Consider the following 24,531-nt stretch of genomic DNA (forward strand, 5'->3'; position numbering starts at 1 on the left):
ATTGCCTAACTACAATACCAGGGCATAGCATAGAAACTGCATACGTTAGTGGTGGTTCATCTTTTTAAATTTAGAGGGCCTCAAGTGCAGCTCCAGGGCACAGTCCGGGGCTGCTGCCGCGCTCCAGCAGACAGGGTAGGGGCCGCCCTCCAAGAGACTGGCAGGGGCGCCCGCCGCCGCTCCCTCCAAGAGATGGGCGGGGGGGGGGGCTTCCGCCGCACTCCGAGAGACAGGCAGGGCCGCCGCCACGCTCAAAGAGACGGCCAGGGGCCGCCGCCACGCTCAAAGAGACGGCCAGGGGCCGCCGCCACGCTCAAAGAGACGGCCAGGGGCCGCCGCCACGCTCAAAGAGACGGCCAGGGGCCGCCGCCACGCTCAAAGAGACGGCCAGGGGCCGCCGCCACGCTCAAAGAGACGGCCAGGGGCCGCCGCCACGCTCAAAGAGACGGCCAGGGGCCGCCGCCACGCTCAAAGAGACGGCCAGGGGCCGCCGCCACGCTCAAAGAGACGGCCAGGGGCCGCCGCCACGCTCAAAGGGACGGCCAGGGGCCGCCGCCACGCTCAAAGAGACGGCCAGGGGCCGCCGCCACGCTCAAAGAGACGGCCAGGGGCCGCCGCCACGCTCAAAGAGACGGCCAGGGGCCGCCGCCACGCTCAAAGAGACGGCCAGGGGCCGCCGCCACGCTCAAAGAGACGGCCAGGGGCCGCCGCCACGCTCAAAGAAGTCAGCCCCTGCTGCAGCCTTTCACACTGTAACTTGTTCTATTGTTCCAAGGCAATAGGTCAGATAAAAGGCAGTAGTTAAAGTGATAAAATGTTCATATTGTCTGATGCACCCAAAATTTCCCCACTAGGGCTGAAGGAGATCTAAATGGGAGCCAAGCATACTCAGTCTCAACATACCTACAGCATCCAAAACTCCTGCCTGGTGGAGTTAGGCATTTTGTATTCTACAGGCAGAATTGGGCAGGGCTTATAAAAATGCTTAACAGCTAGCTTAAAATTAGAAGACTGTTCAAAACTAAACTAAAAGTGACTTTTTTTTTTTCTTTTAAATAACCAACATGTTATACTTACCTGCTCTGTGCAATGGTTTTGCACAGAGCAGCTCCGATCCTCCTCCTCTGGTCCCTCACTGGTGCGCCTGGCTCCTCCCTCCACCAGAGTAAGCAGCTTTCTATAGGGGCAGTTGCAGAGGCTCATTCCTAAGCCAGCTCTGTGTGTCCATAGAGCACAGCTCAAGTCTATGGAAATGTGGCTATTGCAATGCAAGATAAAAGTAAGTATAGAGTGCACCATAAAGGGGTGGCCCTTTGCAGAGACACTATCACTTTGCCCAGATGGACAAGGTGGCAGTGTCTTGTATTTGGGCACTCCCTATCACCCAGTGTGGCAGTAAGCGCAATATTCCCAACATACATGTACATAAAAAGTCTGTAAATGGGTGTTACAGCGACCACTGGCTGGAGACCAAAGCCATTCAAAGTGATAAGTATATCACCAACACACCGGGGATCTACGGAGCAGGTCAATAGCTTAAGTGACACACGAACGATGAAGGGGTCCCGTGAGGCTCTGAAATGTTGCTTTTGATCACTGAATAAAGCTTTAGACCTGTTCTGTAGATCCTTGGTGTACCGGTGACATACTTCTTGCTTTTATTGCAACCTTTCAGAACAAGACAGTTCAAGGAGTGGGATGGGGGAGCTGGCACCTACTCCCTCCATATCCTAGACGTTGGGAAGGTTGTAGGTATGTACCACATCAATCATTCCAACATACCTGATACTTGTACTTGAGGTTGTGTGTATGTGGTAGTTTTAACTGTAGTGTACTTGGAATAGCCCCCCAGATCATCATCGTCCATTAGCATGGTCTTGCCACTCACAGATGGTGCCGAGGTGTTCATCCCCGAATTAATGCCGGAGTCGTAGGTATAAGTCTTCTGCCACTCTGTGACCTTAATAGGCCGTTCCATTGTGTCCATCATCTCCATGCTGCTTCTGTGGGAAAAAAACAAAGCAAGATCAGACTGGGTCTGCGAAGGGAAGTTGTTACCTGGCAGGCTTTCAGTACAGGACTCTACGAAGGGTGCTAGTTACAGGGCACCATACCATGCAGGATGTAGCAGGGGTGCCATGCCCAAGAACCGGCATCACTTCTCAGAGCCAAGCAATGGTCGCCTCCTGCACCTAGAAGCATCTGTAAAGTAATAGCCATCCAGTTGTCACAACTATTTATATTAGTATTTGCAAAATGATTCACTACGAGATAGGTGGTACACAATATATTCTCCATGATCAGTTATAACAAGGATGTACTGTGAGGCAGGAACCGTGCTAACCTAATGCAGATCAACATAAGCCTCATGCTCCATACAAAGTCTATTTTTGCTCATCAAAACGTTCTTTATTTATCACGGTATCTGCATGTCTCACAGCTCTATTCCCTCACGGTTTACTCTCTATTATGGAAAACCCATTAGGCAAGCGTGACACCATCATTTAGTTCTGTAATGGCTTTGGCAGTTGAACAGAACTGGGAATTGTGGAGGAGATAGCTGTTACTCTCAAAGATCATAAAAAAAAAAAAAATAATAACACATGACGAAACGTGCAAGCAACCAATCAAATCTGCATCATTGGGTTTTGGGAATGCTAGGCCAACCGCTAAATACAAAGATAAAATACATAGTCTTATCTGCCAAGAGTTTTGAAACTGTCCATCCATACACAGCTCTGAAACACAGCATAGCGCCTTTCTGGCAATACAGAAGATCAGATCTTTCTCTTTTGAAGTTGAGCAACACTTACAGGTCCTGTACCCCCCCCCAGCCTGTGACTGGACAATGAAAGAAGAAGCAGCTCTCATTTCCATCAATAGGTTTCTGGTTACCACATGGGAACTGCAACACCGCTGGCTGGCATATTGTACTGCTACTCCCTCTCCCAGTCTAATCTCTGCTGTACAGGGACTGCAAGGGGCTGATATCCAGGTAATTACACTGCTTATAATTTTAAATGAAGCACATGACCGCTATAGTAGGCATACGATGTTCGCTCTTCCATCAACCCCACTCTTCACTGAGAATCTGTTGGAGAAGCCCAAAAAAAAAGTCACCTATGCAATATTGCCCATACTATAAGCCATCAGGAAATGCACTGCAAGGAGCAAATGATGCACCTAATACAGAGATAAGCTGGCCATACACTAGTACATTTTTGTACACTCATTGACCTCATTAGCGGTTAGGCCTTTGAGTTTCCTTGTTGCGGAGGTTGAAAGCAAATTTCAATTTGATTCCAAAATGCAAAAAATGACCATTCTGCAAAAGGAAAACTTTTGAGCAACATTCTTCTAGTGCAGGGGTCTCCAAACTTTCTAAACAAGGGTCCAGTTTATGGTCCTTCAGACTTAAGGGAGGCCGGACTGTGGCCACTGGAATCAGAAAAGGTCCCAACGGCAGTGATTAGAAAATCAAACATTCCGCAAAGAAAAAACTTTTAAGCAACATTCTAATGCAGAGGTCTCTAACTCTCTAAGCAAGGGGTCAGTTTACGGTACTTCAGACATTAGGGTGGCCAGATTGTGGCCATTGGAATCAAAAAAAGGTCCCAATGTCAGTGGGAATAAACCATGCCCCATCATTAGTTTCAGTGGGAAGAATGGTTATTGGGTGTCATTGGGAGGGATTGTGCTCCATCATTTGCGTCAGTCGAGGCAATTGTCCCATTGTTGGTATCAGTGGATGAAATAGTGCCCCAAGGGCCGGATAAAAACAAACCCAGGGCCACAGTTTGGAGACCACTGTTCCAGTGAATGGCCAGATTATCTTAGGACCATTGTTGCGCTCAGAAGAGCCCACACATTCTAAACCATTTTTCGACAGATACGCGCTACAACTAGTCTTTATCAAAATCTCCATTTTGCAGGGAAATACGTTATTTGGGAAATGTTCAGCTGTTTTTAAAGAGCAAAAACACAAGAGCCACAAGCTATTTCCAGCTGCCGCTTCTAGTGGAAATGTTTTATGCAGAAGACAGCTGGTATCGAATGATTAAACAGGAAACAAACCATATTGAAGGGCAACTCTGGCAGGTACAGGGCAGCTGGTAAACTCGTCTTCGGAACTCTTCAATAGACAGCAAAGAGACATGTTAAGCTTTTCCACAAAGCCAAGCATTCATTGACGCGCTACGGATGGTAGGAACAGGGGATGTGGGATATTGATCTGTACAGACATAGCCTGAACTAGGATTTTAAAGCTGGGGACTGATTACGAAAATGCTTTGAATCAAGATTTTACACACACAGCAACAAAGCTAGTCACAGACGTCAGATGGTGGTCGCACGTTCCAACTTGATGACTACACCATAAATTATGTATGCATCATTGTCAAGGTCTCCAGGAAGGGGACTTAAAGAGACGTGTGCTGACAATTATGCTGGGTGCTATTGCTGAACGCACCCAAAAAAACTGGTTTTCTGGCTTTCATGGCTTCAGAACTTTGAGTCAATGACCCAGGACAAGCACGCCAGCAGTAAATCACAAGACCTAGTCTTCATACTTGATCTAATATACAGTAGTAGATGGTGACATTCAACTGGAAAGCTGAAGAGATTTTGTAGCTTCTCTAAGCTTCGACAGCTCTAATGGGTGTCTAAGATACCACAGCATTTATATCCACACAGGTAGCACCACCCAAATGCAAACGGAAAGGCAGATCTTATTGTTTCAGAACTGAATGGGAGTGGTGGAAATTGTGGAACCACCCTGCTCTAGGTACATAATCCCCATCCTTGGTGTCAGGAAGGCTTTACAGATGGTAATCTTTTGATTTACATAGCTGAAAGTGTGAACTGTCAAAATGATGGGAGTAGAGATTCTAAAAGGGCATTATCTGTGTAAGACTGGACATCCTCTGCCTTTCCATGGTGACTGTTTCAAGGTGTCGGTGGTACCTGTGTGGATATAAAGGCTGAGGGATCTTCCTGGCTTAGTAGGCTACACAACAACTTCAATGTTCCAGAACATGTCCAGTTGAATGTTACCAGCTACTACTATGACCTGGATAAATGAGAACCTTCAAAGACATATACATGATCTGACTTCATGACTTGGATTGCTGCAGCCATTGAATCAACATGGTTAAACAAGAGATCCACATTTTCCCCTTCGTTAGACCCAGTGCTGGTGTTAACGTGGGAAAACATGGCCAACACGAGCTCACAATAGCAGCCACTATCTCAAATTTTGAACAATGGCCATTGCAACCCACAGCCACACAAAAGAATCAGCTATCCAAACCCAGCCAAAAAAGCCCAAATCAAGCAAAGAATCTCAAAATTATAGGTAACAGACTAGTCAGGACAGAAAAATGCAAGCTAAGAGGCCATCATCTTTATCCAGTTTTACTACTTAACACACGACCAGAAACCAAAGTATGCAAGCTGGGAGTACCAGCCTCACTGGCAGCACAAATCGGTCCAATTTGGGTAAAGGATAAGGATGACAGCACTTTTCTTGCTGTTAAATCACTTTAAATCTGTATACATCTTCAGGATATGCAATCTGTTCAAAAGCTCAATAATTTGGCAGTACAGGCATTAACAACAGCATGAGCAGTCAAGGAAACAAATATTCTGATCACACGTGTGCAAGATTGCAGTACCACAACTGTTCACCGATTCCACTTTCAATGAGGGATCCGTAGTCATAGGTGGTCCCGACTATCACATGACCTGGCCCTCTAAGAAAAGGGTGATCCTCCACCAGGGGCGGATTGACAACTCATGGGGCCCCCGGGCAATAGGGGATCATGGGGCCCCTGTGTCCTTGCCCAAATTCAAAAAAGCCTATGGAAAAAAAAAAAAAAGGTACCAGGGGCATCTCATGGGGCCCCCTACTGACCCCGGGCCCTCAGGCAGTACCAGTTTTAAAAATGGTCAGTCCGCCCTGCCCTCCATTAACTACCAAACAGTACTACATTCTACACATAAACGTTTCCTTTTTACTCAGGACCTCCAACTACTAAGCTACCCAGATAATGCCAGCAACATACAACCCGCAATTTACAGAGGCTAATTTACGTCCTTTAAGCACAAAATTGTTCCTTAAAACTGCTGCAGGACGACAGTTTTTTTTTCAGCAGAAAAAGAAACGGAATGCTTTGCCAGGATGTGTCTGTAACTGAGTGAATAACTATTTAAACTGAGCTATTAAACTCCACATTATCATGGAGGGTCTATTCACACCAAGGCAATCCATTGTGGTGCATTTAACGCACAAAATGGCACGCATTAACATGCATTGTGTTAAGGGGATCCATTCATTATTAATGGGCAGTCAACCTAGAACAGAGGAAAAAAATAGTGCAAGGCTCTTTTCTTAACACACGGAGCTGCCATGCACTGTGCTCTACCGTATGTAGTGTACCCCGTGAGAGCCACTGGTAAACTTGTTATTCCCCTTAATTAACCCCTTCCTGCAAATAAACCCCCCCCCCATCCCCAGTTTAAGCCTCAAGTGGGACCTCGGTGTCTTCTAGATGGCACCTCCAGTATTCCTGCTCTTGAACAGGGGTCTCCTTAGGCAGGACTGGACCCAGGCCAATTAAATGGATCGACATGCTGGGAGGCAGAGGCGAGCATTCCAATAATGTGACCGTTGTGATTGGCGGTCACATGATCGGAAAGCTTCCAATTGCAAGTATGCATCGGGAGCTTTCCGTTACATTAGTTGCTGTGCTGGGAGCATGCTCCCCCCACAGTAAATATTTACAAGTAGATGAATATATGCAGCCATTTGGCCAAGAGGCCACATATATGCGCCATGTTGATAAGAGGTTAAAGCACATACAGCCAGGCACACAGAATTTTCTTCAGTCTTCCACTAGCTCAAATTAACAATCTAGGGGTGTCTTTTTGGGGGATTTATTGGAACAATGAACTTGGATGGGGTAAAAAGGAGTATAGGATATCCAAAAATAGATGAATGAACTGCACACTTTCTCTAGCTTGCGGAACTCCACAAAAATATCCACAGAGGTTCTAAGGCTGACAGGTGACTAGGACTTTCTAAAAGATCAAGCACTGCACATAAGTCACTAACTTCCAGCACCAGGGTCATCTACTCATACAGCCAGAGGATCATCAGTTGCCTCCTTCCGATATCCACCAGGCGCTTTCCAGTGAAGGAGATACAAACACCACCACAAAACAGCTGTAGACCCCCCCCCCCCCCAAATTCCTCCTGGTGAGCTTCTCCAGACCCAAAATCTCCAGGACCAGACTTTGCAAATAGACCCCCCCCCTCAGCTTAAGCCTCAAGTGGGACCTTGGTGTCTTCTAGATGGCACCTCCACACCTTAAGGAGACCTTGGGGTCTCCTTAAGCAGGACTGTACCCAGGAACTCTGCTGCTCCTGTCTCAGGTCCCAGACCATTTATGGCCTCTTTTTCACCACCTACTAGGCACCTCTCCCCAGGGATTATTATTATTATACAGTATTTATAAAGTGCCAATAGTTCGCTCAGCGCTGTACATATTTGGCTGGAATGCCATAAATGTTCAGGCTGCTTACTCTGTTCTTCCTCACCAAATTCTAGAATCCTCTAGAAAGAACAAAGGGGAAAGCAATCAGTACAGCAGCCTGTGAGACACTGAGCAGGCCTGAATAATCAACCTCTGCTCCACGGATTACAAAAGGGGCTAATTGTATTGACCTAACAAACTATACTACCCTAGGTGGGTGCTACATCTACAATGTGATGGGATGACTGACCATTAACGGCACCGCACAGAACAGATCTGAGAATGGGCCAACCTACCTTTCTTGCACTGAAAGGCCATGCAAACTCCATGCAGATTGTGTTCTGATTGGAATGTGAACGTAGGACCCCTATGTTACAAGGCAGACTTGCTAACCACTATGCCACTGCGGTGATGATCATTCTGCACATGTACTGACACATGAATGGGTCATTCAAGGCCGACATGTACACATCAATAGTGTGTAATTAGTGTCGGCATCGATGCGGACTACACATTGCTTAGGTTTAGAAATCAGCTCTGAGCAACTACGGTGGCCAACAGGATGTTCCAATAGGGTGTGTGTTAGGGATCTGGGTATGACCAGAAATGTGTGGACTGACACAGGGAAGTAGCAGGCTTCAAGAACACAGGCGTAGTCAGGCTGGAGAGGTGGAATGGTCAGGCAGGCCGTAAGGTACTGTCAGGTGCCACCTGGCAGTGTCTCTAGCAGCCCACAGCACGGATTTCCCCAGGGCGTGGGGTCGAAGTACCAGCCTGCTATTCATCAGGGCCCCTGATGGTGGGGATGGACTTGGTGCAGACTGGAACCAGGTCGCGACCCCTGAGTGCGTCCGGCTGTGGTAGAGAGTACTAGCAGGGGAGTGCAGGAACAGAGTATGATGGGAAGAGGCAGGCAGACTTACCAAAGGTGATCCATGTGGGATGGATGGATCGTCAGGTGAAGTAAGCGTAGTCAGACAGGCCAGGTCGGTATCGTGCGGGCAGCATGGTACAGGAGGCACAAGCAGAGAATGGTCGGGGTCACAAGCCAGGTTCAGCAGGTAGCGGGCAGCGCGGTACCGAGGATCAGGCAGAAGGATGGTCAGGCAAGCCAGGGGTTCAACAGGAGATGGTCAGAAGAGGTCAGGATCAAAGCAGGGTCAGCAACAAGGCAGGAACACAGGATACCAGGTACAGGGGCTCATGGGAAACATACACCAAAGCCCAGATCACAGGCCTGGTCATTCCTTATATGCACCTCCTGCAATCAGCCTCAGGTGTTTGGCTGATTGCAGGAATGAGCCTCTGGTTGCTGAGAGCACCCGCTGGCCAGCCCTGGTACTGCAACCCACAAGGCAGGTGAGTCCCACCACTATTGGCGAGTCCATTCCTGACAGTGTGGAAGGTGCAGAGGGTTGGTTCAACTTTCATTTTTTCTGAAACTGTGAACACACTATAAAAAGAAGAGTAAGTTCATATGCCTGTCCTTATAGAACAAAACTTTGCAGGAAAAAACAGTCTTCGAAATGAGTGAGATTGGGCAAGAGACCAAGAAACATGAACTGTGGCCTTTTACCGACAAGCTTCCAAGCGTGCGATCGTATGCGTACAGGACATTGGTGTCCTTTCCATTCGGTTGATAGGCACAAGCAATGAAAAGGGCAACAATGAAGAGCTACAATATACCTTCAAATCGGTATCACCACTTTACAAGGGAAATAAACACGCTTGTAAAAAAGGCCAATGGCAGGCGGTCATATGACTTTCAGAAAACCGGGAAGGGAGTGGTGGTGGAGGGATACGGCCTGTTTGGAGAGACACTGCCAAATGCACTGGGGAGGGGGAAGAAAATAGCAGAGACAATAAACAAGCAGAGACAAAGCCAGCTGCTTGTCAGAGGCCAGGCACACCCCGATGTGGAATGTCAGGCTGTCACCGCTTCCTCTGGAGTTCCTGGGTGGGGGAGAAGCCACCGAGCTGGTTTACCTAGAACATGAGCTCCAGGGAGGAGATGGGATAGAGCAGCGTGGAGTTACACGGCCCTCATCGGCCTCTGATCCATCTCCCGCACCCCATGGGACAGCCGGATAAAGACAAAACTCAATGGGCTGCTCAGCCACACAATGAGAAGTGTGTGTAAACACCGTGTTATTGAACAGAGCCAACGCACTGCTTTGTCCTACCAGGACAATCTGACATTGGCAGGAAAGAGAGAGCAGGCTGGAGGCCAGGATAAAAAGTGGCAGCTTTATCTAGTCTCTGCAATTGTGGTGGTACAATGGAGACAACACCTGACCTGCTGACACCAGCACCTGTCAAAGGTTTTTTTATGGAAAAAGAAGAGCCAAAAAAAAAAAAAAGCCATGTTAAGTTTAGTATATATTTAGATGGCGCATACTCTTCCTAAAAATGTGAATTTTGAAATACAGAAAAAAAAAAAAAAAAAAAAAGTGTAAAAAACACTCTAAGAGGCAGTCCCGATCAGATCAGTTTTTCAGATGGATCTCAATGGAAACTTTGGTGAAAGTCTATGAGCAGGCAGATGTGAAAAGTGCATCTGTTTACATTTGATCACCTAGGGGCCTAGGACTGAAAAAAAAAAAAAGTATTGCACCCTTAAAACATGAACCCTTGTGTGACATTTGTTCCATTTCAGAAGCAGTTTTGTTTGCGGATGTTTGACTGAACAGATGTTGCCCTTGTGAAAGGACCCTAAAGCAATCGCATGACCTTTGCGGAACCGGATAACCGGACTTAGGTTGGTGTCCACTCCACAGTAATCTGGTTATATGGTGTTTATATAAAGAAAAAATCCTGCTGCCAGACCATTAATTCAAGCAAAACTCATATGTGCATTTAAATACATTTACCTCCAAAATCCTCCCTAGTGTAGAATTCTAAAAGCCCTACTGGGGGCTGCCATCTTGGATGTGATGTCAGCAGCCCCAACAGAATCGAAGCAGACACTCAAGTGCGACTCTAATATTCCTCTCGCCCTTCATCTCACTACATAACTTTATGTAGCGCCTGTGGGAAGAGCAGAGGAGCTGGGACAGCATCAACAGTAATTAGATGCTGCAAGATGAGGAGAGGGCTTTGATGTCCAAGGATTGAGTGGTTGTGATAAGGAAATTGGTACTTTCAGGAAGGTCAATTCTCTAGCACGTTCAAATGCATAATGCAATGAAATGGAAGACTATGGCAAGGGCAATTGCTAAAAAGTATATTTTTTGTGCTTTTACCAGCAATGCAAGGTGTACAGAGTCCAGTTTCACATGGACCTCAGACTTGGGTACCCATTTTTACTAGATAAGGGTCCAACCGATTCCTCTAACCCCACCATATAAAGATGATAGGCAAAACTCCAGCTGCGGCTATTGACAACTGGCACTAGTGGTTGTCAGAATGCACCAGCCTCATCTGATTGGATGGAGTCACTGTTTGGATGACAAATTTCAGTCTGCCTCTCTGGATTGAAAAATATTGGCTAGGAAAGTTGTACCAGGGCACCCACAGATGGTAAATTCAGCTGGTTCATCAGAAATGAACCAAAATTCAAAAATAGTGTATGGCCTGCTTTATCCTTTTTACTTTGCCAGTAACAGAATGGCGAGTCTTGCACTAGGGCCCTTCTTCAACTCTGTTCGTCCCTGGGTAACATGCATTTATACCTTAACTAGAAAATGTAAGTGGTTCCTAACAGGAGTCTCATGTAAGACATGACAGCAACAGACTCCCTACTGGCACTGTGCACTTGAGGTTGATGGAACCTGCGAAAAACAGTTTTGAACTTCGTAATTAGCATTCAGTAGAGAGCCAGCAGACCTTGGACTATGTAATAGTTGCTCTCCTTTGAGTTACATATCATCTCCATATCTGTACTCTCGCGACAATCCATAGACCAGTACATCCAGTATGGACACGAGGCCCAAAATTAGGACTTGTCCACATCTCTTCACCCGACAGGTCCTGCTCTATCATTCCTGAGGACCTGGCACGTACTGTGAAGCATTTTATAAATAGCCAATTTTTTTTTCTTTAATCAAAGCAACATGCAGACTCCAGCTCAACCAATCACACTTTGATGAACTTCATTTAACAGAATAAAAGGGCTTACAAAAACATTTTTTTTGGCTTTCAAAATGGCACTGGAAAAAGTAGAGCTTGACTGATAACCATTGGGGTCACCACAGGACTGATCGCCAAAAGTCAATGTGGTTTCATCACATGGCCAGACACTGTTCTCAAAACTCTGATAAAAGCAGCCAATATCTAACCCACATGCCTCAAACCAGCCCCAAGAAGTAACATGCCCATTTAGCTTCACTGCAAGCGAAGTCTAAAGGTCAGGTACTAGCATTGAGGCCCGCAAGTCAGATAACATCTCTGATGCAAGAGGGCGTTAAGAAATTTGGCTTTGTGATAGGTTCTCTTTAAATGTAAAGTCCAGTGTACCAAAACAGAAGTAAACCATCAATCAGTGTGTGGATGTGGTGGGGGCAGCGGACAGGTCCTCCTCCACTTCCTCCCATTACGCACAAAGCAGGAATGCTGTTTATCAGTGTGGAAGGAGAGGGGAGGTGGAGGATCAATAACACGTTCATACACATCTCATATTAATCATGCATTCCTTTGTAGATAATGCACAGAAAAGATGACCACAAGCTATAAATTCTCACGGGGCTCCATTTTCCGACACAAAAGCATTAGCAGCTCAATTGGGGTGAACCCTTTGTTAAGAAGTGTTTTTTATTTATTTATTTTAAAGATAGATATGTGATGAGATCAACTGCTGCCCTAACCTGTAAAATGTTAACAGCCCAACTGAACTTTCAATTTCAGCTGAATACACAAAAGGTGCAACAAAAGATATTCAAAGACTCCTTAAAAAAGTAGCCACAGCTTGAGTAAAAATGCTCATCCTCTTCCCTCAATCTATACATATGGACCCTTGTTCTTGCTGCAGAAGTCTAACACACCCCATTTCCGAGTCAAAGCTAGAGCTCTCCAATCAGCAGGAATGAGGTTTTCGCTGATTGCAGAGCTATAGGGTCGAATCAACGAGGAGTGTTGGACCTCTGCAGAGAGACCACCGACTACACACCCACACCAAAGACCCTTGTCTTTAGCATACTGGCAAATCAAGGAGGGGGGGACTGACTGCTACAGGCATTTTTCACGTAGTCTTCATTCATCAGTTTAATTCATGCTCTATGCCAGATCCACATTTTTAGATTAAGGCCATTAAAAATGGTTTACAATTCACATGACCTGGCTGGTTTCAACTGCTCCATATAGCTCATATCTCAGTTGCTTTGGGTGACACCAATGCTTTTCCATTCTCCATGGAAGTCCGATCCTATTTATGGCACAGTCCCTAGTTCTCCTATATCCCTATATCTGCCTGCGCTGTCAGTACAGAACAGCGTTGTGGGTTTTGATGTCTCTCCTCCACGTCAAGATAGGAGCCGCTTGTCAGCCACATTATCCTGCACTGCCAGAGTTGCTCTTCCGCTGTGCTAAATAATGCACCAACTGACACATTTGCTTTCCATCCCAGGGATTTGCTGGCCAGGCGGGAAAAAGACAGAGGAGGTCACAGCAAAGATCTTATTTTTGTTTTCTACGTAGCAATTTAAAGCGGGATGAGTTGCTGGGTCTATGACTCAATTCTTCACACGCATCGTCTAAAGCATATACATAATAGCGACAATAAATTGTTCTTTGTTGCAGCTGTGCGCACAATAGTACATACCTATTAATGATCACACACCAAATAATTCACTTTTTTAATGTAAGCAGTCAATAGGAAATCTAAAAAGAAATTAAAAAATATTTACCAAGTTATAAGGGCACCAACTACTCCAAAAAGGCATAGTATCCTGTAAGCCACACAAATCTGATACAATTTTAGAATACCCATGGAATAAGTCTGTCTTGCAAATGCCAGAGAAATGATACCAGAACCTGGGAGTTCCTTGTGTTGACCACAAGCCATGGTTTTCACTGAAGATTATGTTCCATGTCACCATCATTCATCTTGGCTCAATGGAGCTTTCAGAAAGAGAATAGATGGAATGGGTCTCATTTGGAATGCCAGAAAAATGCCAGAACCTGAAGTTCCCACCTTTGCCCAAAAGCCATGGTTATCACAATGAAAGTTCCAAGCCTCCATCATTCATCTTGCATCAATGGAGCTTTCACCAAGAGAATCAGGCCCACAGGGTGGAGGAAATAGAGATTACGTGGAGGATCAGAGGCTTAAAGGGTCTTTTAAAATAGAATGCTGGTCCTTGGATTCCCATGTAAGCAAAGGACTGTGACTATCAGGACATGACCACAATAGGCGACTTCATATAAAAGATTAGACCAAGTGGAATTTTGTGAATACACAATTTTACACATCCAATGTTCTGTAAATGGACAGTAGTCATTGATATATCACTCATGAGAGCAAATTCTCACCTGTATTAACTAGGCAGTTATGGAATTACCTTTTTTTTTTTTTTTTTATATAAAACACTTTTCTACCATTTCCTCTTTACCTATATAAAAGATAAGGGTGCCCATTTCTGCCAAATTCAATCTTTGATGCTATGATTTTTTAAGCAGTATTCCATAGATGAGATTTTTTTTTCCCCCAGTGGTAAGACTGGGCCTGGAACATCTCAAGTTATGGCAATTCAGACGCTCCTCTCAAGTTCCTCAGGGATCAAACAGCTTTCAGCTTTTTATTAGGCTGATTAAAGTCTCACACAGCAGTATCACAGCAACAGGCAAAGTTTTAAAGATTTAGAAATTCTAAAGTCGTGGAGTCAAACTGGAGCAGAGCCAAGTAATTTGGGTGCCAAAAGATGAAGATAAATAGTGGAATATCAGTTGTATGCAATTCCTATCTTCCGTACAGAGTGATCTGGGACGGTCTGAAGATGCTCCACAGTTTTCTGTACCAGCCACAATAACCAGGTTAGGAGATGGCCATGTAACAATCCAATACAACAGAGATAATTTTATGGACATCAGTAATTTAAACATTTTTCAAAAGACTTGACAGCCAAACAAAATATTGGCAACTGCTGAACAAACAGTTCTCTACTGAAAAGGAAGCATGTTCCTGTCACCATCCATGAACGGATTCCAATCACCACAAGAACTGAGGAGAAGTCCTATAGTTCCCAATCTAAACAATACGAAGATCTCTTGCTTTGCATCACTTTCAGTGAACAATTTGTCTACCGACTGTATGTGCGACCACAACTTTGGGAAATGGTACCAACCATGTAAGGACACTGCCAAGTCATTTTAGATCCAGCATTCTATATGGGCAGACAAAGTAAGGTCATCCGACCTGCAAGTGTAGTCCTATGTGCAAAAGTAGTTGACTAATTCAGGCAACAGATATGGTGGTGTTCGTTAAACATGACAGCTTGACTTAAGCCAGCTATAGATGGCCAAGAGTCAAAGCATTTATGGGCAGGCTGAACTTACCCAAGTCAGTCCATCGACTGTCTTGGGTAAAACCATCATGTTGGATTTTTGATCCCCACCATCTTCACCAGAAGAACACAATAGCTCCAAGGGAGGGATTCCCGCATCAATACTGACTGTTTTAATGGGAAAATCGCATCATCTATGGCCTGCCTTAAACTGACCATACAGGTTGTTTGTTTATTTATTTAACAAAAAGAAAGAAATGACTATTTCCCCATCCACATACTTGATGGGGAAAACCTCCTGCTAAGTTATTGTATTCTGACAGCAGGGAGACTACCCAACCTTCAGTATGCGCTGATCACAATCGCCAGGCTGCTTGTACACAAATCAATCAACAGACCAACTTGTGTACAACCTGCCTACCCATACATGGATCAAAATTCAGCCAGTTCAGTGGGATCTGGCCAAATTTCAGTCCATTTTTAGACAGCTTTAGCTAAGCATAATGGAGGAGTAAGAAGAGAATTGTGAGTGCATCTGGTGCCCCTTGGCTCATAGGAATAAATGGCTAGTCCAGGGTTTGAAGCCTGTGTGGGCTCTCATTGGTAAAATAAATAAATACCCCCCCAACCATATTGGAAAACAGTCTTCTTGTGTCTATGGTTACCCTTATGAGGAAACTTTGTATTGTGGTCAATGTGGGGGGATGGGCCATATAGCCATTTATCTGAAATGGTGTGAGAGAAGACACAGTTAAAGGCACCAGGTCATTAAATCCCAACACCCATTAGCAGATAAAGCCATGTGTCTGGCCATTACAGCTCTAGAGAAAGTAAAGGTATTGATCCATGGGAAGGACTCAAAGCCAAAAGCTGCCTATGACAGGAGGTACATAAAGCATGATATATCTCCTAATAAATAAAACCAATTACACACAGTGTACAGGGCTAGCAGCAATAAGTTATGGAGGATGGCATAAAGTACAGTCATTAGATGGATAAAGTGAACCTGTCATTTTCAAAACATCCAACATATATCCCTAAAAGAAGACACCATAAGACCCACTCTCGCACATACACATCCTGAGGATGTTTAACCTTGTCCTGCTGTAATCCAACGCTGTTAAACTCAAGGTCCTGGTGCCACCATCTACTGTGCTTGGGTCATCGGGAGCCATCAGGTTCTTGCAGCTGGCCTCCTGAAGATACAGGACAAGGCATGCATAGTGTTCTACATTGCCCATGGCGTGCCTATTCCAGGCTTCGGCATTATTCTCACTTGGACAAGAAAAAAAAGTGGAAGCATAGGTAGCGCTCCCCTAAAAACAATATATCTGCAATTGAATTAAAGCAGGGAGGGAGGCAGCAAGATTCCTTATAGAAAGGAAAAAAATAAAAAATAGGAAGAAGGGGAGTGAAGGTCTACTTTTACTTGCTTTAAAATCTATGTAAGGTTAAAGTCAGCTCTTCATGTCCATAACTGCCTGGTATACCACAACTATTGGTTCTGCCAACTAGTCAACTATATGGCTATCTGCAACAATATGGTAGACAGTTCTGAGGTAGTAAACAAGACCATTTTAGATGTGAAAGCTGCTTGTTTCTGAGACACAGGTGGTATCACTAATGTGTTACTAAAACCAACATGTTCCGAGTAAACCAAGCATGTAATGCCAACATTTTCCAAGTCCAGAGTGTGAGAAAATCCATGTCAAACCTTGTATGGTCATGAACACCAGTCTTTAGATTTTGGCTGCGCTACATTTTTCAGCTTATTTTGCCCACAGAGCTTCAGATTTGGAAAATGTGTTCAGCTGCTACAAATAAAACCGTATGAAATCCAGAAAATGTGGCTTGACATGGGTAAAACTGCTCAGAATGATCTGAATCTATACTGGACAAACTATATCCTAGTACGTCTAAAGGCTGCCATATACAGCTGAAACTTTGGCCAACTTCTCCTGACTTGGCCAAAATTTGAGCAAATATTGTCACCTCCTGGCTAATCAGCGACTGCATCCAATTAAATAAAGTTACGATTTGGGTGACTCCTTCAATTTTTCAGTTGATGTTTGCCGAGCTGTGTGGTGCCAAGAGGAACAGGCTGAAACGCGAACTATGTATGGCTAGCATAACAGTCGAGCATGTATTTAAGAGGACATTACAGCTAAAACCTACACTAAAGTCTCATCCAAGTTTCAACAAGTTGATTTTCAATCTTTCCAAATCTGCATTTCACCCTCTGTCTCCCAATGGTTCTCCTGAGTTGCCAGGTGAGCTCCTGGTGATGACTACAATAGGTCCTACCCAAACACGATCCACAGAAATGGCCAACTATTGTCACCATTAGCAAGTTCAGCATGCCAGTTCACAGAAACATGCAGCCACTGCTGGAGTGTGTGCACATAGACTGTAAAAAGGCTGCAGGACAGCGACAGTAGCAAGATTTAAAAAAAAAAAAAACACAAACTAAAATGTCATCTATGCATGACTTCTTAAAGACTGAACCAGGAAACAAATTACTTTTATTGTGCATACTGAGGAAAGTGGAAATTCCAGTTGTAATAGCATACAACATTTCAGAACGTAAAGTCATAAAATATATATTAAAAGTGTAAATAAAAAATTAAAAAAAAAAAGCCACCAAATTCCATTTTTAAATCCTTGGTCTTAGTCCTACTCATTTCCTTCGGCCTTGCAGTCACTTGCTGTCTACACTGACGTCAGCAATGGCTGCAAAGCATTTCTCCAGGCGGATTTCCTGATGAGAGTAGACCATGCCTGTGAAATATATGATCAACATGCAATGCAGGAGCACAAATGAAAGTAGAGAGACTGAGTGTTGTCACCCTACAACAGGAAGTGCCTAAACAAGGACTCCTATGGCAGGATCACCAGGTATTTTAAGGACAGCTGCAAATTTATAAAATACAGAACATTTGAAATGACAGTAAATCAAAATTTTAGTGATAGGGCCTACATAGACTACACCAAAGCCAAAAGATCTGAAAGGAGTACTGTCTGAGAGTAGTCCCTGACACTATCCATTGCAGACAGCACTCTGGTTCAGATCAGCAAAGGACGGGTTAGCAGAAGTGAAAAGCAGCTCCCCGAGCGCTCCTGACAGCTCCAGTAAGCGAGCGGATGTCTGACAGGCCGTTCCTGTGATGCGATGCCACAAGCCCCAGAGATGTCAGGCTAATTCTGATTAACAAGCTCTGACTGCCTCTACTCATTGCTGCTTGTTACAATTATCCCCCTAATGGGGACAAAATGAGAGCAGAGCATGGTGGGAGGGCAGACACTAGTATCCAGGGCATGCCATGTACAAGACTGGCAATAATGGCAACAGGAGCATGTGCAGGGGAGGAGGATTTAACAATTAATCAGAAGTCAGATCATTCAAACAAATACAATTCCATAGACTCTCACCCAATAAATAAATCAAATTTGTCTATTAGGGCTCATTCACGTGGCCACAATAAAGAAGCATAGGTTTTCTTGAGCCTAGGAATACAAGTGTTTGCATACAGTTACCTACACTCACTGGCCACTTTATTAGGCACACCTTGCTAGTACCGGGTTGGACCCCCATTTGCCTTCAGAACGGCCTTAATTCTTCGCGGCATAGATTTAACAAGGTGTTGGAAACATTCCTCAGATTTTGGTCCATATTGACATATTTGGTCCAGATTTGTCTGCACATCCATGATGCGAATCTCCCATTCCACCACATCCCAAAGGTGCTATACTGGATTGAGATCTGGTGGCAGGAGGCCAATGAAGTACAATGAACTCATTGTCATGTTCAAGAAACCAGTTTGAGATGATTTGTGACATGGTGCATTATCCTGATGGAAGTAGCCATCAGAAAGGAGCCATCAGAAGATGGGTACAGTGTAGTCATAAAGGGATAGACATGGTCAGCAGCATTTAAACGATGCTTAATTGGTACTCAGGGGCCCAAAAGCGTGCCAAGAAAATATCCTCCAAACCATTACACCACCACCAGCCTGAACCATTGATACAAGCCAGGATGGATCCATGGTTTCATGTTTGCACCATATTCTGACCCTACCATCTGAATGTCGCAGCTGAAATCATGACTCAGACTTGGCAAAGTTTTTCCAATCTTCTAATATCCAATTTTGGTTGCCTGTACGAATTTTACCCTCAGTTTCCTGTTCTGAGCCAACAGGAGTGACACTTGGTGTGGTCTTCTGCTGCTGTAGACCATCTGCTTCAAGGCTCGACGTGTTGTGCGTCCAGAGATGGTATTCTGCACACCTTGGCTGTAACGAGTGGTTATTTGAGTTACTGTTGCCGATCATCCTTAACCAATCTGCCCATTCCCCTCCAACATCAACAAGACATTTTTGCTGCTCATTGGGATATTTTCTTTTTTTTCGGACTATTCTCTGTAAACTTTAGAGATCGTTGTGCATGAAAATCAGCAGTTTCTGAAATATTCAGACCAGCCTGTCTAGCACCAACAACCATGCCAAAGTCACTGAAATCCACTTTCTGATGCTCTGTTTGAATATCAGCAAACAGTTCTCACCACATCTAGATGCCTAAACGCACCAAATTTTGACCCTACCATCTGAATGTTGCAGCCAGCAGTCTGCCCTTTCTCCTCCTGACCCCAACAAGGCATTTCGTTCACACAACTACCGCTCACTGGATATTTCTCTTTTTCGGACCATTCTCTGTAAACACTAAATATGGTTGTACGTGATAATCCAAATAGATCAGCAGTTTTTGAAATACTCAGACCAGCCTGTCTGGCACCAACAACCATGCCATGTTCACAGTCACTTAAAACCCCTTTCTTCCCCATTCTGCTTGGTTTGAACTACAGTAAGTTGTCTTCACCACGTCTAGATGCCTAAATGCATTGAGTTGCTGCCATGTGATTGGCTGAATAGCAACTTGTGTTACCAAGCAATTGAACAGGTGTACCTAATAAAGTGGCCCGTGAGTGTATGTAACATCAATGACAGGCTGGGGTTGTACAATAGTAACATCACATCTGAGCATTTATATGCATAGGGGGATGAATGAATGGCCCTGGACACAAACTATCTGTGCTCATGGGTGAACACATGCAACTGGTTGGATGTGCAAATCAAGGGCAGGCTGTGGCTTTACGCTGGTAACCACACATCTGAGGGGTTAAATGAATATGGGGACAGATGAACAGTCCTAGGCGCAAACAGTCTGTGCCCGACGTTGAACATCCATCCCTGTATATGTAACCAATCAGATGTTTTGAGTCAAACATGCGTCACATTTTACACGGGGATCCAATTTTTAGTAAATCAGAGGCTCATTCAAAATTCAGCCTTAATGCAGAGCAAGGTAATGTGCCATTTTCAGCAGTTTGGGCACAGGGCCAGTCATCAGTCCCTGTAGGCATGTAAACGTTCAGATGAGCAGTTACCAGCGTAAAGCGGCAGCTTGCCATTGATCTCTACAGGCACCTGTGGATTCCGGGTGCAAAAACATGCTTTTTTTTTTACCCTGTCTAGCGCTCGGTGCCCATGTGGATGATCCATTGGGGCCCATTCATGTCTAGTGCATTGCAGAAAATTATTATTATTATTATTACTACGAGTTTATATAGCGCCAAAGGGTTTGCTCAGCGCTGTACAATAGGGGGGACAATACATGGCACAGTACAACAACAACAAACAATGTACGAGGGGTAAGAGGGCCCTACTCTTACGAGCTTAAAATGGCACTTTCCATGCTATGCATTAAGCTGCCCACTCATTTTTAAAAAAGCCTCCAAGATATTAACTAAATTTTTTTTTTGGCACCATGTACGGATGGTTCCCTTTTGTGTTCCGATATGCTAAAACACAGTGCTTTAGCCTGATTTACAGGAAAAGCTCCAGCCACTGGGTTCCATCCAAGGCCTTGCCTTTCAGTGCAGGGAATCCAGTATTTATTTTGTGTGTCGGCCTTGTGATTGTAACCATGTTTCCTGGCTGATAAGCAGCTTCAATAGTCTCACTCCAAAGTTCAGAGTTCTTTAGTCAAAGCACTGACAGATTACAGCAGGCTGGGGAATTTTCACCTGTGCTGTCCAATGATCAAATCTGTTGGATGGACAGGAGTGTGAACAGGGGGCAAAGCATGTGGAGGGGATGGAGGATCGAGGTTCTTACACCAAAGATGGGCCGACGGGGCAGAGTTCCTTCAGAGACCCTGCAGGAAATGAGAGGATGCTTTCTCACAATGACAGGAAGGGATATTGTTCAACAGCTAACCTGCGGTCAACAGACGGATAACTTTGGTTCATAAATGTGCATTCTTCTATGCATTTTTATGGCTGGGAAAGGGTGAAAGCAAGGAGAGTCTGGCTTCCTGATGTGCTGCAAACTCCGACACTACTGGTGGGTTCCACTCACAACTAAACTGTTTTGGATGAGTTCACCCAAAATCTGAACCTCAAGGAAAAAGGCAAGGGCACATTTAAAATAAATATATAGCCAGATCCTGGAATAGCACTACAGTAGTAGCACAGCCAGGTCAAAAAGATCCACCAGCTTTCCAACTGGACAGTGAAGACCTGAAGCACACTGATGAGGACATCTCACTGATCTCGCCTTCTGTTGGCACGGTCCCCGTGAGCACACCCAAATGGCCATACAGGTGCTTCATTTGATCAGATTCAGCCACTGCTGGTTGACAATTTTCCACCCGGCTCCTTCAATTTTTCAACTCCTAAATTCTGGCTGGGAGTTGGGCAGCAGTGCGACCCACTAAGCAAATTTTGACCGGTTGATCAGGAACTGGACAAAACTTGCAGCGTATGGCCAGACAGAGTACTTCTGCATTTGGGAACAAAGAAACCAGATATAAAGAAATACTCCGAAGCGGAAAAGTCTTTTCTAAAGCTGTGGATGGTTCGGTTGGCCTTCTTGAACCCAAAACCCTTCCATCTGAAAACCGAAGGAGCTGGGCAGAAAATTGGTGGCCGAACAAGGCTGCATCCAATCAGATGCAATCACTCTTCAGGTACTCTACAAAATGGTAAGCGCAGTAGATGACAAAATACAACAGCTGGTGCTGATCAGCATAGATGGGGGAAATAAAGTTATCTTTCGCACTCCAAAGCCAGTGTCTGGCCAGCTTAAGTGGAACTAAAGCATGCAATAATTACCTCCTCTATAGTTTGAGGTCGTTCACCACCATCTTCTACTAGCTTTTTCTGGATGCCGAGCAGCGGCCATCTTTTATTGGTCAGCGCGGGATGTCATACCAGCTCATAGGATCTGCACTGTGCAAAACAGGGTACATTCTAAGGGCTTATTTAGATGGGCGCCAAGTCCCGTCCTCCATGCAGAGATGCTTTTTGCTGCTTCTGGATCCACCATCCATAAAAGTGGATGCAAACAAAGCAGCTGTACGGACAGTCACATTCAAAATCTGGCAGAAGCAGGTGCATGGATCCGAACGCAGTATCTGCATTCGCCAATCCTTAACGCATGGCATGCGACTGTCCATGTAGCCACATCTGCATCCACTTGGGCGGCCTGCACGTAGCTCCCAGGTGGATACAGACTCAGCAAAAAGTGACTCAATGCAGAGGATGGAACTCAGCGCCCATCTGAAGGCGCCCTAAAGACGACTGCGAGCAGACAGGTATATTTTATTGTAAATCACAGGATAAGTGAGCGCTTAAAATAAAATGATAAAAATGAATAAAATTGAATAAATGAGTTAATAGCAGCTGAACACCAAAAAAGGTACCGTATAAACCTCCAAAATAGTCAATATACATAAAGAGGGGGTGCAGCGCTAAATTAGAGCATATATACACATTTATGTAAGGCAGTATTAAGGTGCAGATAAAGTGCAAAAATGATTTTTATCACTTATAGGTGACTAAAAGTGATTAAACATAGTCTATAGCGTGATCAAAAAAGATCTCAAGAAGATCTTCAAAAAATCCAATGGCTGGATCCGTGGATGAGGTGATAAATATGTAAAGATTGCGCACTCACCAGATACGCAATCACAATGCGCATTCAAAGCAGATACTCTCAAGACATCCAGGATCCTTATAGGAGTCTGGTCAGATCTGGTCAAGAGCCCCTCGCCACTTGATAGTATTGCCACACATGAAAAGGCCGCTCTGCAGATGTAAAAGGCTCCCACCGGAGCCCAAACAACAAAAGGAGGCCAAATAGTGTGATACCTGTCCTGCAGTGTCATAGAGTCCCAGGAGATACTGCTTCCCTCCAACGCTCACTGTCACTCAACCCGATAGAACACCTTTAGGATGAATTAGACTGGAGACTGTGAGCCAGGCCTTCTTGTCCGACATCAGTGCCTGACCTCACAAATGTGCTTCTGGAAGAATGGTCAAACATTCCCATAGGTGGGTGTCTATGGGAATGTTTGACCATTCTTCCAGAAGCACATTTGTGAGGTCAGGGACTGATGTCGGACAAGAAGGCCTGGCTCACAGTCTCCAGTCTAATTCATCCTAAAGGTGTTCTATCGGGTTGAGTGACAGTGAGCGTTGGAGGGAAGCAGTATCTCCTGGGACTCTATGACACTGCAGGACAGGTATCACACTATTTGGCCTCCTTTTGTTGTTTGGGCTCCGGTGGGAGCCTTTTACATCTGCAGAGCGGCCTTTTCATGTGTGGCAATACTATCAAGTGGCGAGGGGCTCTTGACCAGATCTGACCAGACTCATAAGGATCCTGGATGTCTTGAGAGTATCTGCTTTGAATGCGCATCTGGTGAGTGCGCAATCTTTACATATTTATCACCTCATCCACGGATCCAGCCATTGGATTTTTTGAAGATCTTCTTGAGATCTTTTTTGATCACGCTATAGACTACGTTTAATCACTTTTAGTCACCTAAAAGTGATAAAAATCATTTTTGCACTTTATCTGCACCTTAATACTGCCTTACATAAATGTGTATATATGCTCTAATTTAGCGCTGCACCCCCTCTTTAGGTATATTTTATTGCATTGTGTCTCTCTTCTTCAATAAACAGCCTCCCTGCACACAGTTCTTTTTTTATTGGAGACGTTTGCTCCACTTTAAGGAACTAAATAAAATAAATTCAAGTCGTTAATACTCTGATCACCTATTCAAACCACGCACTGAAAACTAAAATGAGAAAAGTCATCAATTTCCTCTGAACTCACCAAGGTCTCCAACTTCCCGAAAACTTAATGTGGGGAACGCTGGTTGATTGTACAAAATGGTTCTGGTATGTACAGAATCTGTTCACACATTTAAGGAATTCTAGTTTCAAGGTCGACTGATACAGAAAATTTATTGCTGCAAAATGTCACACGCACGTTATCGCCATCCTCTTATGGTATAAAAACAATGGCTTAGCAAAAGAACAAGACACTTTAAAACCTCACAGGCCTTCTTCTAACATACAGCAGAGCAGGAATCTCAATCATTCACCATGCAGTGCTCTACCAACAAGCTACCTCAATGATGGTGATATGGATGTCAACCATCAGGAAGCCCACACCCATTTCAAATGGTTCTAGGAATCCATTAAAGTGTATGTCTT

General features: G+C 44.7%; 1 protein-coding gene across 1 annotated transcript in view; it reads right to left on the minus strand.

Annotated features, from left to right (window-relative positions):
* JUP (junction plakoglobin) overlaps positions 1-24,531 on the minus strand; it is a 109,742-nt gene that overhangs the window by 48,685 nt on the left and 36,526 nt on the right. Inside the window, exon 2 of the mRNA XM_089674453.1 lies at positions 1,783-2,003. Within this exon, the coding sequence (XP_089530579.1) occupies positions 1,783-1,996 (214 nt within the window). The 5' untranslated portion in view covers positions 1,997-2,003. The remainder of the gene's footprint in view (positions 1-1,782; positions 2,004-24,531) is intronic.

Source organism: Staurois parvus, unplaced genomic scaffold (assembly GCF_062004578.1).
Source record: "Staurois parvus isolate SC_StPar_1 unplaced genomic scaffold, SC_StPar_1.0 ptg000151l, whole genome shotgun sequence".
Lineage (NCBI taxonomy): Eukaryota > Metazoa > Chordata > Amphibia > Anura > Ranidae > Staurois > Staurois parvus.